General features: G+C 39.8%; 1 protein-coding gene across 50 annotated transcripts in view; it reads right to left on the bottom strand.

Moving 5' to 3' along the window:
• The window catches only part of ptprk (protein tyrosine phosphatase receptor type K), a 286,195-nt gene that overhangs the window by 55,802 nt on the left and 212,569 nt on the right, over positions 1–17,824 (bottom strand). For all 50 annotated transcript variants that reach the window (XM_073933967.1, XM_073933966.1, XM_073933965.1 and 47 more), the window contains one exon: positions 5,168–5,303. In XM_073933967.1, coding sequence (XP_073790068.1) covers positions 5,168–5,303 — 136 coding nt within the window. The remainder of the gene's footprint in view (positions 1–5,167; positions 5,304–17,824) is intronic.

Below are 17,824 nucleotides of genomic sequence, written 5' to 3' on the forward strand. Positions count from 1 at the left end.
TAGAATGAAAAGCTCACATCAAGGTGAACTACTGTAAACAATGTTTCCTAAATATTTGTGGGATGATGTATACATAAATCAAAGGGAAAATGTGAGAAATAACATTTGAGTGATTTAGCTGCAATATTTTTCTTATTACTTGTGTACTAATGATAAGAGATAATGCATATTTCTTCTTTGTATGTACCGTATAGTTAAAAGTATAGTTGCTTTGTTACATGTAGTTAATCACTCTGGCCTCTATTTACTGGAATCTTCTAGAAATACTTTTTTCTTGTTTGTGTTACTGTGCGTTTTGGTTCTGTCGGTGTAATTTGCAGATGATCCCTAACACTTTTTAATTTTATTTACGCACAATATATTTATGACAGTGATTATATTCCATGTAATAAAAGAGTTTGTAATGTAGTGTATGGAGGTAAGACTTGTAAATCTGACACTGTTCTCTCTTCCGGCTGCCGGTTTCATTCTGACTATTTTTTTATTCCTTTTTCTGAAAGTCATGAAAGCAGTATTGTCTAGTTTTTTCTTTATTATTTTAGAAAATATGATTGTAAAAAAAATTTGTTGTGCTCTCCCATTCAATGCGTTCAGAGTTTACCAACTATGATGACTTCTGCTGCTGAGAAACCCACAAGTGTGCAAGGGGTTTGTATTTGTACATGGTTTGTCAGGCCCTTAACAAGCATCACTGCACTTTGGTGTGGCGTTCTGTTTATAAAACTACCTGAGTGGACATGACCTTTGCCTCATTGGATGGAAACGCTGCATTATTGGTAAATGGTTTATGTCATATTCCAGCTCTGCACACAAGTCTTATTGACATCTTGGATGGAAACACAGCTGTTTTTTTTGGGCTCCTGTATCGAGATGACAGCAGATCTCCAAACACTGATCTACCAGCCCGAAAGCTGAGCCGTATAGCCGGACGCTGAGTCTGTTGAACATCTACCATCAGATCTTTCACTCAGCAGAATGCATGATGATCTGATGACCAGAGATGTACGGAATGAATGGAGAATGGAGGAGGATGAGATCACGGTGAAAAACATCCAGGGTTTACCAGAATATGAGGTTCATTTACCAGATGAATACTCCCAAAGAAAAAAACAAGATTCTCTTCATCAATAACTCATTAACTCACACATCTTTCTTCAATACAAATGAATCATTCAGAGTGAATCTCCAGTTCACAGCTCACTGATTCAAACGATTCAGTCTGAGCGAGTCTCCAGTGAAGAAATCACTGATTCAAATGATTTGGTCTGAGCGAGTCTTAAGTTAACGACTTACTGATTCAAATGATCCATTCGGAGTGAGTCTCCAAAACTATCCATTTAGATTCAATCTCCAGTAAACAACTCACTGATTTAAACTTTCCATTTAGAGTGAATCTCCAGTAAACAAATCACTGATTCAAACTATCCATTTAGAGTGAATCTCCAGTAAACAAATCACTGATTCAAACTATCCATTTCGAGTGAATCTCCAGTAAACAACTCACTGATTCAAACTTTCCATTTAAAGTGAATCTCTAGTAAACAACTTACTTATTCAAACTATCCAATTAGAGTGAATCTCCAGTAAACAACTCACTGATTCAAACTATCCAATTAGAGTCAATCTCCAGTAAACAAATCACTGATTCAAACTATCCATTTAGAGTGAATCTCCAGTAAACAAATCACTGATTCAAACTGTCCATTTAGAGTCAATCTCCAGTAAACAAATCACTGATTCAAACTGTCCATTTAGAGTCAATCTCCAGTAAACAAATCACTGATTCAAACTATCCATTTAGAGTGAATCTCCAGTAAACAACTCACTGATTCAAACTATCCATTTAGAGTGAATCTCCAGTAAACAACTCACTGATTCAAACTTTCCATTTCGAGTGAATCTCCAGTAAACAACTCACTGATTCAAACTATCCATTTAGAGTGAATCTCCAGAAAACAACCCACTGATTTAAACTTTCCATTTCGAGTGAATCTCCAGTAAACAACTCACTGATTCAAACTTTCCATTTCGAGCGAATCTCCAGTAAACAACTCACTGATTCAAACTTTCCATTTCGAGTGAATCTCCAGTAAACAACTCACTGATTCAAATTATTTGGTCTGAGCAAGTCTTAAGTTAACGACTTACTGATTCAAATGATCCATTCGGAGTGGGTCTCCAAAATTATCCATTTAGATTGAATCTCCAGTAAAAAACTCACTGACTCAAACTTTCTATTTAGAGTGAATCTCCAGTAAACAACTCATTAATTGATATTATCTGGTCAGAGTAATTATCCAGTTGACAAGACACTGATCCGAACTATCCATTTAGAGTGAATCTCCAGTAAACAACTCACTGATTCAAACTATCCATTTAGAGTGAATCTCCAGTAAACAACTCACTGATTCAAACTATAAATTTCGAGTGAATCTCCAGTAAACAACTCACTGATTCAAACTATGCATTTAGAGTAAATCTCCAGTAAACAACTCACTGATTCAAATTATCTTGTCAGAGTGAGTCTCCAGTAAACAACTCACTGATTCGAACGTTTCATTTGGACCGAGTCTCCAGTAAAAAATAAACCTCTGATCCAAATGGTTCATTCAGAGCAAGTCTCCAGTAATCAACTCAATGATTCGAATGAACCCCTGCGAGCGAGTCTATAATCTAGTATGCTCCAGAACAGTGACTAAACTCCTATGTAGAAGATATACACCTGATATAAACATCCGAGGCTTGCAGTTAGTCTGTTCTTCCCACATGGATCAATGATTTTTTTTGCCGTCACCTCGTACAGTTTCTCATCAAATCTTCTGACCAATCAGATGCTCTCTACTGTCTGACATACCCCGCCCCCCTTCTACTAATTGGCTGATCGTTTGATGTGCTTGAGCTCAACCACTCTCACTGGCAGAGCTGCAAGAAAAAACAAACCCTATTGGCTGATTCACACTTATCAGATCTGTGTGTGTGTGTGTGTGTGTAATGATGAGACATTATATAATTACACTAGAGCAATGGTCTCAAACTCAATTTCTGGAGGGCTGCAGCTCAGCATAGTTTATCTCCAACCACCTCCAGCTCACACCTGCTTAATAGTGTCTAGTAGTCTTGAATAACCTGTATAGATGGATGTTTGATCAGGGTTGAAGCAAAACTGTGCAGAGCTGCGGCCCTCCAGGAATCCAGTTTAAGAGCTATGACATAGCGAGTGTGTATAAATGAGACAGACCACTCTCTCCGTCTACTCTGATGAGGCCTGCGGATCCAGATAACACCACATGGTGGCGCCATTACACAGCAGAGTGAGAGAGAAGCTGGTGATTGTGCATGTGCATGAGTGTGCCAGTGTGAGAATGTGTGTGTGTGAGCGTTTGAGTGTAAATGAGTGTGTTTATTTGTGTAGGTGTGTGTGTGTGTATTTGTGTGTGAGAAAGAGTGTGCTGGAATGTGTTTGTGTCTGAATTTGTGTCTGTGCATGAATGTGAAAGAGTGTGTGTTTGAGTGGGAGTGTGTTTGTGTATCTGTATGTGAGAATATGTGTGGTTGAGTGTGTGTGCGTGCGTTTGAGTGTACATGAGTGTGAGAAAGAGTGTGTATGGATGTGTTTCTGTGTTTGTATGCGCAAGTGTGAGAGTGCATGTGCGTGTGTGTGTCTGTGTAGTTGAGTGTGTGTGCATATCTGTGAGTGTTTCTGTAGGAGTGTGTTTGTATGTGTGTGTGAGAGGGTGTGTATGAGTTTGTGTTTGTATGTGTAAGTGTCTGTGTGTGCATGCGTTTGTGTGTGAGAGTGCATGTGCGCGAGTATGTGTTTGTGTGAGAGTGTGTGAGTGCGTTTGAGTGTACATGAGTGTGTGTATGTTAAGGTGTGTGAGAAAGAGTGTGTATGAATGTGTTTGTGTGTGTGTAATTGTGTCTGTGAGTGTATCTATGTGTGAATGTGTGTGTGGGTGAGTGTATGTGTGTGCGCGTTTGAGAGTACATTGGTGTGTGTCTGTGTAGAAGTGTGCTTGCGTGTGTGTGTGTGTGTGAGAATGAGTGTGTGTGTTTGTGTGAGTGCATGTGCATGAGGGTGTCTGTGTGTGAATGTGTGTGTGGTTGAGTGTGTGTGCGTTTGAGTGTACATGAGTGTGTGTGTGTGTGTGTGTGTGTGTGTGTGAGAGAGAGTGTGTATTGGTCTATATTTGTGTTTGTATGCATAAGTATGAGTGTGTCTGTGTGCGGTTGAGTGTGTGCGTGAGTGTGCGTTTGGGTGTACATGAGTGTGCGTCTGTTTGTGTAGGTGTGTGTGTGTGTATGTGTGAGAGAGAGAGAGAGAGAGAGAGAGAGAGAGAGAGAGAGAAAGAGTGTTTGAATGTGTTTCGTGAGGGAGTGTGCTTGTGTGTGTGTGTGTGTGTGTGTGAATGTGTTTGTGTGGGAGTGTGCTTGTGTTTGTGTGTGTGTGATTGTGTCTGTATGTGTGTCTGTGTGTGGTTGAGTGTGTGTGAGTGTGTGTGTGCATTTGAGTGTACATGAGTGTGTAATTTTGTAGGAATGTGCTTGTCTGTGTTTGTGTGTGGGACAGAGTGTGTATAAGAGCAAGTTTGTGTAGGAATGTGCTTGTGTGTGTGTAAATCTGTGAAACTATGTGTGGTTGAGTGTGTGTGTGAGAGAGAGTGTGTATGGATGTTTTTGTGTTTGTATGTGCAAGTGTAAGTGTGTGTATGTGTGTGTGTGTGACTGTGTTTGATTGTGTGTAGGAGTCTGCTTGTTTGTGTGCTTGTTTGTGTGTGTGTGTGAGAAAGAGTGGGTATGAGTGTGTGTTTGTGTTTGTATGTGTAAGTAAGTGTCTGAGTGTGAGTGTGTGTTTGTTTGAGAGGGTGCACGTGTGTTCGTCCGAGAGTGAGTGTGGGTCGGTAAGTGAGTGTGTTTGTGTGGGAGTGTGCTTGTATAAGTGTGTGTGCGTATGTGCATGAGTGTATGTGTGTATGGGTGTGTGTGTGTGTGTGTGTCCGATGCTGACGGTCTGCTCCTGTTGATGATGTAATGGGATGGCAGTGGAGGAGGGTGCTGGTGTGCTGGTGGGTAGTTCAGAGTAAACACACGCACACGCACACACGCACACGCACACACGCACACACACACACACACACACACACACACACACACACACAGATCCTACCGTTTCTTGAGCAGCAGGATGGCTACGAGCACCAGCAGGATGAAGACCAGCACAGCAGCGCTGATGCCGGCGATCTTCACCACCTGATCCGTCTGTTTGGCCGGGTCTGGAATCACCTCCGGCTCCTCCGTGGCTCCTACAGAACACACACACACACACACACACATTCAGAAATCAAAATGAGCAACATTCAGCCTGAAGCCGGCCTTCTATGTTTCGAGGTCACCATTATGAAATACACTCAAACTCTAACGGCTAGTGGACGGCTGCTTCTCACTCAGGGCTGCTGTTGATGCTAATGAGGGAGAGATGGTCACCAGTGGGCGGGGCTTTCCCCCTCTGATGTCACGTACAGCGGGAGAATGTCAATCAAAGTGTGTCTGCAGACTGTTTTCATCAAGTCTGATTATAAACAAATAGAATGAAATCAAGTTCACCATTAGGGGCTGGCTATATTCCCAGGTAAAAATAAAAGTGCACTAAAATGCACTTTATTTAAGTATACTTAGTACACTTTTCAGTAATGTACTAAAAGTGCTCTATTTTCGCACACTAATTTTGTACTTAATGTACTAAAAGATAGTATTAAGTATATGTTAAGATAAGCTTAATATCATCTAAGTGCACTCAACTGTGCTATTTTGAGACACTCTGAAATTGAATTAAAATGTGCTTTTAACATACTATATCTGTATTTTAAAATATATATATTTAGTTACAACTAGAAATACACTTGAACCCTAATTTTAAACATTTATAAATATTACTATGACTAATTTAAAGTATAATAGTAATATATTAAAACAATATACAAATTGTAAAAAGTGTGCTAAATACTGTATTAAAAGCATTTTGGGAAAATGTGCTTCTACTACAATACATTACTAATAGATTTTTTATATATTAACTTATTTTAAACTTAGGATTAGTATGTAAACAGTGTATTAAAAATCAACTCATGTTTAAAGCACACTTTTGAAAAACACACTAATAAAACTCTTGGATGTTTTTCTGTAGTGTACTTTATTGTAGTACACTAAAGATTTATTTAAGTATTACTGGTATTTAGTTTACTTCTGTGAAGTGTACTAAAGTCCTGCTGAAGTATAAACATACTTTTAATTAGTATATTTACAGTGTAAAACCATCAAACTTTTATTTAACACAAAAAAATAACAATGTGCTAAAAATGTATTTGTGGGTATTGAAGTATATTTTAATTGCATTTAATTATATATTTTTTTCACCCGGGTTCACACACTGCTCATTCACCACATATAAAAGAGATGTTTGTGTAATAGGTCCTCTTTAAAGCTGCAGCCCCATCAGTGTTTAGTGAGATTGCTTTCTCTGGCCGAACTAAACAACACAATGAGTTGAAAACGACTGTCGGATGTGTTTCTCCAAACATTGGCAGACGAGCGCGCCATCAGTTCATTGTGGAGCGTAAAATTATTACCTGGCACACACATGCATTAGACAAACTGCTAAATGAGTGTGCTGTAAAAATGAAAGAGAGAGAGGGTGAGCGCACATGAGAGATGCCACAGTTCTCAATATAATATTGAACCGTACGGTACGACCTCCACGGTTCAATACGCTCTTGTGAATTGCGGTTTTCATGGTTTTGCGTTTAAATAATTTATGTGTGTTTTATATCTCCCTGAATTGACTGTGTGTGCCTGTAAGTCTACAAGCTGAGATGAGCTCCTCCCCGCGAGTAAATATCCAATCACTATGCTCTAAAGTTAGGGGGCGCTTGACCATCATTCCACACTTTAACATGGCGAGCGGCGGTGAAGTGAGGCAACAGTACAAAGAAGCGCCGGCGAAGTGAGGCAACAGTACGAGTAAGCGCCGGCGTCTTTCAAATCTGCGGTGTGAGGACATTTCGGTTTTGCCGGTGAGTATAATGCCAATACAAGAAAAACGTTAAACAAAACATAACTGTGTGCAGCATTGATTTACAAGTATAACCACGACTGCACATCTACAGCACCATCACCCAGCAACATCACTGTCTGAAGCAGGACAGCAGAGAAGGTAATAAAGTCCTCCAAACAGCAACAATCCCTCGCTGAATCCTTCAAGCAAACAAACCCAACTGGTTCCGAGAGACACATAAAATAGCAAAGGCAGTGCGGGTGTTCTGAAGATTTGCAGCAGTTTTGGGTGATTGGAGATGTGGGCTTTTGTCATCTTATAAAAGCACTCGATCCGCGTTACAGACCACAGTCTGGCATTTTTCCAGCAGCGAGATAATGAAGATGCTTTATTTATGTTTACTGAAGGACAAATATGTTTATCTGAAATGGCCAATTTATCTTTATCAACTTCACATGTGTGTTTATTTTCAAAGTGTAGGATTTGATGTGTTCCGCAGTTTGTACATGGGCTACCAGCAGCTGTGAGATTTCACTGTTAATTTTTTTATACAACACTCTAGGAACGAGTGCACTTTTCCTGGCTTTTAAGTAAAACAAAATGAGTATTGCAATAAATAATTTTTATTTTTTTCTCCTCGACCTCTTACTGTTCCTATTGCCTATAGAATAAAGAAAAAACACACGTCAAGCCATGAGAACCGAACTGAAAACCGTGTTAAAAAACCGAGGTATTCACTGAACCGTGGCCTAACTGTATTGTTGCATCCCTAGCGCACACACACACTTCTAAATAGCTATAAATAAGTCCTAAATTGTTGATTGTTAACTACGCTGTTTGTCTCTGCCTTTCCCTCCTCTTCTTCTTGTCTTTGTCCTATAGATGTTTTTAGGTCACACTTTATTTTAATGCTACTAACAAACCCTTAACTAAGACTTTCGGCTCAATAACAACAAAAAATCAGGGTTAAGAATCTTGGTGTGACTCTGGAGTCAGATCTGAGTAGTCATGTCAAAGCAGTGAGTAAATCAGCATACTATCATCTCAAAAACATTGCAGGAATCAGATGCTTTGTTTCCAGTGAAGACTTAGAGAAACTTGTTCATGGTTTTATCAGCAGCAGGGTGGATTACTGTAACAGCCTCCTCACTGGCCTTCCCAAAAACACAGTCAGACAGTTGCAGCTCATCCAGAATGCTGCAGCCAGAATTCTGACCAAAACCAGAAAATCAGAGCACATCACACCTGTCCTCAGGTCTTTACACTGGCTCCCAGTTACATTCAGTTTAAAGTATTACTACTGATCTATAAATCACTAAATGGCCTAGGACCTCAATACATTACAGATATGCTCACTGAATACAAACCCAACAGATCACCAGGGCCAGACATAATCTGCGGACGTTTTTTGATATTTCTGCAGAGAATTTTGGTAAAAATTTGCAGATTTCTGCGGAATTATTTTGGGAGTATCAGAACTAACACCTTAATATATTAAATAAAAAGTCATAAATTACTGAATAAAAACTAAATAAATTCAGATTTACACATTTACTCAAGTAAATAAACAGAATTAATGATGGGCTAAAAGTCCTGCAGAAATCTGTGGAAAATCTGCAGGCGCAGATTCCGTGTGGGCCTACAGATCACTCAGATCTCTAGGATCAAGTAAACTAGAAACTCCAAGAGTTCAGTCAAAGCAGGGTGAATCGGCTTTCAGCGACTAACAGCGCCCCCCGCTGCTGGAATCAGCTTCCAGAAATGATCAGATGTGCTCCAACAAAAAACAAAAACTAAAATGTTAAATAATTATCGTAGACTGAAATAAAATTAAAAACGAGAGTTTAAAAAAAAACTAGAACTAACTGAAACTGTATTGTGTACATACTAGGGATGGGAAGATTAACCGATATGTATCGATACGCGGTCATGCGCGTGCACGATGCGAGTGCATCGGTAGAGCAGCAGAGGATGAATGAAATTTTGGAAGCAAATCGAGATGCATCGGTTTTTGCGAGATGCATCGGTTTTTCCACGATACAGCTTATATTTTTAATATAGAATGTATTTTTTATTTATTAACAAGTGTTGTCAACCTGTTTTTGGCGCATAATTTAATCGACCTACTTAAAGTAAGCCTTAGCAACGGATTTGCGGATGTGTACACTTACACTACAACTCAGTGTATCAGGTGTGCGGATGAAGCTAGTGGAGCGCCCTCAGAAAGCGCGAGAAGCAAAACAAACATTTTATTCCCCACTGAGTTTTAAATCTAAAGTATGGCAACATTATGGATTTAAGGATGGACGACATGACAGGACAGATGCAATTTGCAAAAGTGTGCCGCGCATCTGTAAAATACACGGGCAGTATGACTAATCTGAAATCTCACTTGAAGCGGCGCCACTGTGTTGTTGTGAAAGCTCCATCTTCCAGTGGACCTCTATTCTGCCGCCCTATGCGCGGATATAACTGAGGACGCGCCGGAGTCGCGGACCTCTGTTCTGCCGCCCTATGCGCGGATATAACTGGGGACGCGCGTGTGTCGCGGACCTCTATTCTTCCGCCCTATGCGCGGATATAACTGAGGACGTGGGTATCGCGGACCTCTATTCTGCCACCCTATGCGCGGATATAACTGAGGACAAGCGGGCGCTGATGGAGGTGTCGCGGACATAACTGAGGATGCGGGTGGTAAGGGGGGGTGTTGCGGACGCCGCCCTCTCTATACTTCCGCCCTAGGCGGCCGCCTAGGTCGCCTCTATGGACGTGCCGGCCCTGTTCATCTGCAAAGATATTCAGCCTAGTGTCACGGAGAACGAAGGTTTTGAACACCTCCTTCTGTTAATTTTTATTTAATTATAATAATAATAATATTAATAATAATAATAATAAAAATAATGGGCGTCACGGTGGCACAGTGGGTAGTTTGACCACCTCACAGCAAGAAGATTGCTGGTTTGTTATATTTTTATAAGCCTGTTGTTTACAGTGATGTTTCAAAGCAGCATAACACTGCTAGTTCACGACCTTAAGTTTTGAATATTCAGTGGCAAAATATATCTTTGTAAAACTTGTTTTCATAGTTGAAAAGTTAAATCACAATTCTTGTTGTGCAATGCTAAACCTTTATGTTGAAAGAGTGCAAATATATATATTTTAATATATATTGCACTTATACATTCTGTTTATCTTGAAAATACTTAAATAATATGTGCTATATGTTCTAAAATGGCCCTCTACTGTAAACTGACACTCTGGCTCTGAGAGAAGAGCCAGTTTGTAAAAAAAGTCTTGGTTTTGCTTGGTTAATAAATAATCAAACTCATTCAATGGCACAGCATCCTCTTTCACATAATCTCATAAACTTGATCTAATTAGTTAGTGCTGAAATATCGCATCGTATCGTGATATGGGTGTGAATCGTATCGTGTCGCATCGCAATATGTCACAAATGTATCGCTAATATATCGGATCGTATTCTATGTATCGAGATGCGTATCGGATCGGCATTATAGCTTAGATGCCCAACCCTAGTACATACGAAACTAACTGAAACTGACTACAATTAAAAAAACCTTCGTTTTCATCTTTGTAAATGTATTTAATACATAATCTTACTGTAAGCCTTTAAGAAATAAATAAATTCCGCGCTGCAGGTGATCTCTCGATGAAGAAGTATACACATAAATCATTCATTCATTCATTTTCTTGTCGTCTTAGTCCCTTTAATAATCCGGGGTCGCCACAGCTGAATGAACCGCCAACTTATCCAGCACATTTTTACGCAGCGGATGCCCTTCCAGCCGCAACCCATCTCCGGGGGGAGATCCACACACACATTCACACACATCCAATTCACCTGTACCGCATGTCTTTGGACTGTTGGTGAAACCGGAAAACCCGGAGGAAACCCACGTGAACGCAGAGAGAACATGCAAACTCCACACAGAAACGCCAACTGAGCCGAGGATCGAACCAGCGACCTTCTTGCTACTACCCACTGCGCCACTATGTCGCCGCCTTTATCATATCTTCTTCAAAATATCTTCTTTAGTGTTCGACAGAATCAAGAAACTCAAAAGGTTCCTTCCCATTTTTTGGGTGAACTATCCCTTTAAATTAGGGATGCACAATATATCGGAGGCCATATCGGTATCGACCGATAAATGCTATTTTTAAGATTATCGTTATTGATCCGATGTCTAAATTAGGCCGATATCTTTAAGCCGATAAATTACGTCAATTGTTGCCGCGCACGCGGAACATGTTCAGACTTGTTCATGGATCTCTCCTCACACTGATTATTCCTTCAAAGTCCCTGCTTTCTTCACGTGGTAATTTTGAAATCATAGCTTTTTTGCTTTGAGTATAGGCTATTCGGTTCAAAAGTGCTTTTATGAAGTTTGCTGTATAAAAATATAACATTTTGAAATATTTATAATTATCGGCCTATATATATCGGCTATTGGCCTCCAAGTCTGAAGAATTATCGGTTATCGGTATCAGCCAAAAAATCCGATGCATCGCTACTTAAAATAAAACAAAAGGCATTTATGGACAGCTTATCATGAGTGTGCATGTCAAAGAGTGTTGGGTTACGGTGTTTTATGTCTATAACCCTGTCAGAAATCCATCACAGCGCTGCTCTCCGTACAGCATCTCCAGTATTGATCCAGACTGAAGTGCAGCGGGTCACATTTACGGCGGTCTGGTTTCTCGGCCTGTAAATGCCGCATTGTGTGAGCCGTCTGTAAATGGATCATGGGTCTGTCCTGAAGCTCTACTATAAGCTTTTAAGAGTGATAAGGCAATGACCCGCTGACACGGCCTCTTAAATAAAGCCATCAGCTGTGCTCTCTGCCTCTGGGGCTGCGCACGGATGATTTTCACCACACAATAACACTCGGACAAAACCCCGCGGCTCTTGTGTTCTTGGCTCTGCATTTGTGCGAGTGAGCAGCCGGAGGGAGAGAGGCTGAGATATGAGGTCTAATGCACTATCATCATCATCTCTTGCTCTTCACCTGATCATGCTGGAGTGCTGCGTTAGCTACAGATGACCTGCCCACCACACACACATACACATACCAGTACCACAGCGGTAAACCTCATGATCTGCACTGAGAAACTGAGGGACAATTACACTCATCCTGTCAGCTGCACACAAAGTCTTTCCTCCCCCCCCCCATACATTTAAAGTCACTATTGACAATATACAGTGGTGTGAAAATGTGTTTGCCCCTTACCGGTTTCTTGTTTTTTTTTTTTTGCATGTTTATCACCCTTTAATGTTTCAGATCATCACACAAATTTCAATATTGGTCAAAGATAGCACAAGTAAACACATTAAGCAGTTTTTAAATTAAAGATATTTAGGTCAGAGGTCGCGTTAGACTTTGTCATTGTCCGTCATTTTGACGGAGAGGGTTGTAAAAATTCCATCATAACCTATTATTGACCGTCAATTCATTTGCATATTCTCTGATTGCTTTTTTCATTCATATTTTAACAATGAACTTGCACGATGAGCATATAGGCTAAATTATTCATTTATTTATTTGACAAATGAACAATAACTTATATCTGCCTTAACTCTTCCTCCTGCGTCGACCTGAACTATGTGCTGGCCTGTGCGTAATCAAACGCATCCAGTGAAACTGATGCAGAGGCAGTTGTCATTAAATTCTGTGTCTTTGCCTCGGAAAGTCGACTTCTCGTGACAGTTTTTAAATTTGTTCTGGAGGCTGAAGCCGCGTTCTGCTGCCACACTGGAGAGTCCTTGCCAGAAGCGGCCTGGACTCTACAGACAGACTCGGGCCAGATATGGTTAACAGGAATCGGGCTAGTGCTTTACAGCGGCATCACAAACGCATGTGCGGGAGCGAGCTGCAGGCCATTACTGCAGGCCGATTACTACCTGCTATCTGGGTAGCAGGTCAAAAAAAGCCTGTCATGGTTTTATAATCTGCATTTATTATTACCTGATTATCCCAGCTACTCCCATATGAATCGTTCAGCGATTCATTTGTTCCCAAACCCCTCCTTAGTGCGAAGCTAATCTACGCTGATTGGACCGTTAACAGTCTATGTTCAGCGCAAGACAGTAAAATGCCGCCAACATTGGTACAGGATCCGATCGCAGCCCAAAACATGCTTTATAGTAAACTACCACAGTGAACAGTACCCGGTTCTCAACCATGTTATTTAGACACCTCACCCCCGAAAGCAGTGCAGTTAACCGAAGCAGCAACTTCCCGCCCTCCCCCGGGAAGCCAATACGGAAGTAACTGAAACTGCAATTCATCGAAATTGCGCTAGTCCTGGCTCCATAATAGAGCAGATTTCAACTGAGCCCACTGTTAGAATGGCCAACTGTACAGCAGAAAAAAAGGTGTTTACAGCCTGCTACAAAGAACGATTTTGGTTCATACAGCTAATATTACGCTTCATGACAACTGTGAGGGGGTGAATTTTTTATAACTCATGCGTTCCCTTTATATAAGGCTATATTAAGTTTGCATAATTAAGGGCGTGGCCACTTGAGTGACAGTTAGGTCTCGCTGGTCGCCGTCACCTCAGCTGATTCCGGCTGATTAGCTGCTGAACTCGGCATATTCATCGTATTTCTGTGTTGTTTTATGTGGCTTTACACAGTCAACTGGCTTTTGAACTTGTTTCCTACAATTATCAGATGATATGGGATGCTGTGTGCACTAAATTGTGCTCACAAACCATTCACGTGGCCTCCGTTTCCCATGTGAGTAAAGTTATATATTTATATACCATCTCTATACATGTATTTGTTTTATTTAAGATTATTTATCATTTATATTTAGAGCTGTAATGCACTTCAGAATCTGTCAGATTGATTAGCTGTAGGCTCTAGATCAGTCATCAAGTGTTGTCATACAGTGTTATGCTGGATATAATCAATAGTCTTACATTAACTAACACAGACTATATCTGAAGTGTTTGGAAGTAATTCGCGTTTTCCTCCTGTTGAAAAATGTCATAAGAACAATGTTTAGTGGCTCAATGTATTACAGCAGTGTTTTAAAAAGTCTAAACACCTTATTGATATAGTGTACAGCCAAGCACAAGTGGTCAGAACACAAATGAGTCGCAGGTGATAAAGTATTAAGTGTTTTCCCAAAGTAAAGTGTGTCTAAGCCAGGTCCAAGCAAAATGTCAGCAGGTGTCTGTAGCTCCGCTAATTCTCCGCCTCTTTGCCCTTGTTTGGTATCCCATCATGGGCGCCATGACGCGTGAACAAATTGCGACGGTTGGCCGCGCCTACTTGTGGCTTCTTTTGTGCTCTCCAGAAACCTATGGGTGACATCAAGGATACTACGTCCATATATTTTAAATTCCTAAAAATTCCTAATAAACAACAACAACAACAAAAACAACAATAATAATACACAATAATAATAATAATAATAATAATAATAATAATAACAACAACAACAATAATAATAATAATAAAATAATAACAACAATAATAATAATAACAATAACAACGATAATAGTAATAATAATAGTAATAATAATAACAATAATAATAATAATAATAATAACAACGATAATAATAATAATAATAATAATAGCAACAACAACAATAATAATAACAATAAAAACGATAATAATAATAATAATAATAATAACAAGAACAACAATAATAATAATAACAATAACAACGATAATAATAATAATAACAATAATAATAATAATAACAACGATAATAATAATAACAATAATAATAATACTACTACTATTACTACTACTACTAATAATAATAATAACAACGATAATAATAATAACAGTAATAATAATAAACATCATCAATATTATTAATATCCTTATTAAAGTATGATATTTAAAATTTCTTAATAAATAATAAATATTAAATTTCATTTTATAATAGCCTCATTATTTATATGATTTATAAATGAGATTAGAATATGTGTCAGCTTTTTCAAGTGATGTTATGTTTTAGAATAGAGTATGTAATGTTCAACTTCTCAATAATATTTGTGAAGAAAACACAGGCTCTAAATGTGCCGTTTACCTATATTTCAATTAATATGGAAAGCGAGTGCATGTTTTTACCAAAAATAACATTGGATTTTATTTTAAATGCATGTAAAACAATATAATTTGCACAAAGAAATGAAGTTGTTCCTCCACCCCGTTTAGAGCATCATTATGGGTGTCTTACGCTATGACTAACAGTGTTTAAGCGATGGATCTGCGACAGAGAAACTAGGGATTTTGGGAAACACTCGTCACTACATCGTTCTTTTCCCAAACGATGCATCATATGTAGTTCAGCCACAAGTTACGTTGTTGTTGTTTGGGAAACGCACCCTTGATCAGATTAAATGAACACATTTTGAGTTGTTGGTTGAAAGCAATGAAGAGTAAGCTGAATGAAAGCAGTCCATGTAGCTGCTGTGCTTCAGAAAGTTGCAGCTGAAGCCTCCAGCAGGACGTCCCGCAATCAGCTTTGACACCCGGGTGAAAGGTGATTAATCGCGCCGCTGTGTGGTTTTAGATGCAGGCCTGTATTGGTTCAGACACCAAATTTCGCCCCTGCCAGAACACTTGTGTTTCTGTCAGCTCTTATGAGGCTGATCTGAGCGAGAAACACTGGGAGCCATTCAATGGAAATTGGATTACGTCCATTTTGGAGATAAAATTCCACGCTCAAAAACAAAAATGTATTTTTGTTGCTAAACAACACATGACGTGGGCTACATCTAATCCGTTCTGGGACCGCTCTGAGCCTCGGGCAGACTTTTATCATTCGATTTCCTGCTGAAAAACAATTAATGAAGAGCCAGAGGGGGAAATAATATGCAATAACTCAGACGAGACACGACCGAAGGTGCTTTCTGTTCTGTCATTACCACAACAGCACACACACACACAATATAAACACACCAGTGTATCGCTGGCGGGACAAAAATGCGGGCAGAACAACATGGATTTATGATTACGGTCTAACCACGAACTGACTCTTCTGATATATACAAACACCTCCATGGCTCAAACAATCCATAGAAAATGTTAGTCAAACACACCGTCTCACATCATGTTTCAGCAAACCAAACCATAATGATTATACAAAAATATAACCAATAGTGTGTTGAGGAAGACTGCTGAATGATACAAAGATTGCTCAGGAACATACGTTAGCACAAACTCAATTAAATAAGTACATGTACTAAAATAAACCTTTGAGGAGAAGACTAAAACACTAAGCGCTATCAAATCACACGATCAGATTAAATGTAAAGCACTTTAAGGCTTGTGTTACATTAGGGACGGATTATACTTTCTTTATGTTATTAGCTGTATTTATTACTGTATTGTGAGTGGGGATGCTTTGTTTTAAGTGTAATCAGAGTGAGCGTTATTATCGCCAGCCCCCTCTCTACCATCCCTTTACCAAACATCATTATCATTAGTACTACATCAGGACAGATATTATATAATCATAACTCTTGCACAATTCCAATGCTGAGAAACTGTAGAGTAAATCACACTTTGCTTCATTAAAAGCCTCACTGGCCTGAGCGAAAGCAAGAGCTCCGACCTGAGGGAAAATCTCACTTCATTTGAATTAACTATTAAAAGTTAAACATAAATACAGGGTCTGGCAACCTTTGCTATCCTATATTAAAACTTCATTATAACGGTTAACATGTGACCTCCCCCTAATTATTCATTGAACTATTTATTTTTATTAACAGTCATTATTTAAAACAGTTAAAACATGGTCGAGTATTTGGTAGAGCAGGCAGTCAAGAGTTCAGGGCAGGCGGCAGGCTAGACAGAGTCGAGATGTGTAGTAGTGTTAGCCGGGGCAAAACAAGACTTTGACTGAACTGGAGTGAGAGTGTGGCTTATATAGGTGAGGGTGGGTCGTTAGCGGAATGAGGAACAGGTGTGTGCGCTTATCAGTTTAAGTAGATGACGTAATGTCTAGAAGTCCGGTGATGATGACCTCTGCTGGCCAGAGAGGGGAATGACTGGGACCGAGTCGTTGACATTAACGCTGAGGTGCAGATGGGAAAAATGTCTCAAATTCATCCAGAAACATTTTTAATCTTTAGTCAAATAAAATTGCATTAATGAATGATGTATTGCTGTAGGATTGTTTTTATTTTAGTGATTTTAATCACCAGTTTCTAGATTCAATTTAGGTTTTTTTTGGGTTACGTTCAACCCAGCAGTGTTGTAATTTTTAACTAAGGGCGTACTCACACTATACTATCCAACCCAGGCTCATTGTGGAAACGTAGTCCTGCTGACGTTTCTGGAGACCGCGGAATACGTCCTGGCGGGTACATACGGCTGCAGTTTTTGTTTTTGCGAATCCACGAGAGGCCGCTGTTGTGCGCTTTTTCACATCTCAAACGCCTCTCGCAAGTGCAGTTCGCGCCCGCGCTGTTCTCGCCTGAACCCACCAGAGGCCGCTGTCCGACTGACCGGATGATTGACTGTGCGACCGGCCAATCGGCTGACCCGCCCTCCTCCTTCCCTGAACCCAACCAATTTTACCGATTGACCCACCCGCCCGCTCACTTCCCTAAACCCGAGCAACAGTTTACAAAAGCCGTCCAAAAAAGAAAAGTCCTGATTTTTTTTTCTACCGCGTTTTCGGATTTCACCATGTTCTCACCCTGTTACGAAACTCGTTCACTTAATTTTTGGGATTCTGTTTTTGTCTTACCTGATTGCTGGAACCGCTCTTCCCCAGACTCG

The sequence above is a fragment of the Danio rerio genome, chromosome 20, assembly GCF_049306965.1.
Source record: "Danio rerio strain Tuebingen ecotype United States chromosome 20, GRCz12tu, whole genome shotgun sequence".
Taxonomy (NCBI): Eukaryota; Metazoa; Chordata; class Actinopteri; order Cypriniformes; family Danionidae; genus Danio; species Danio rerio.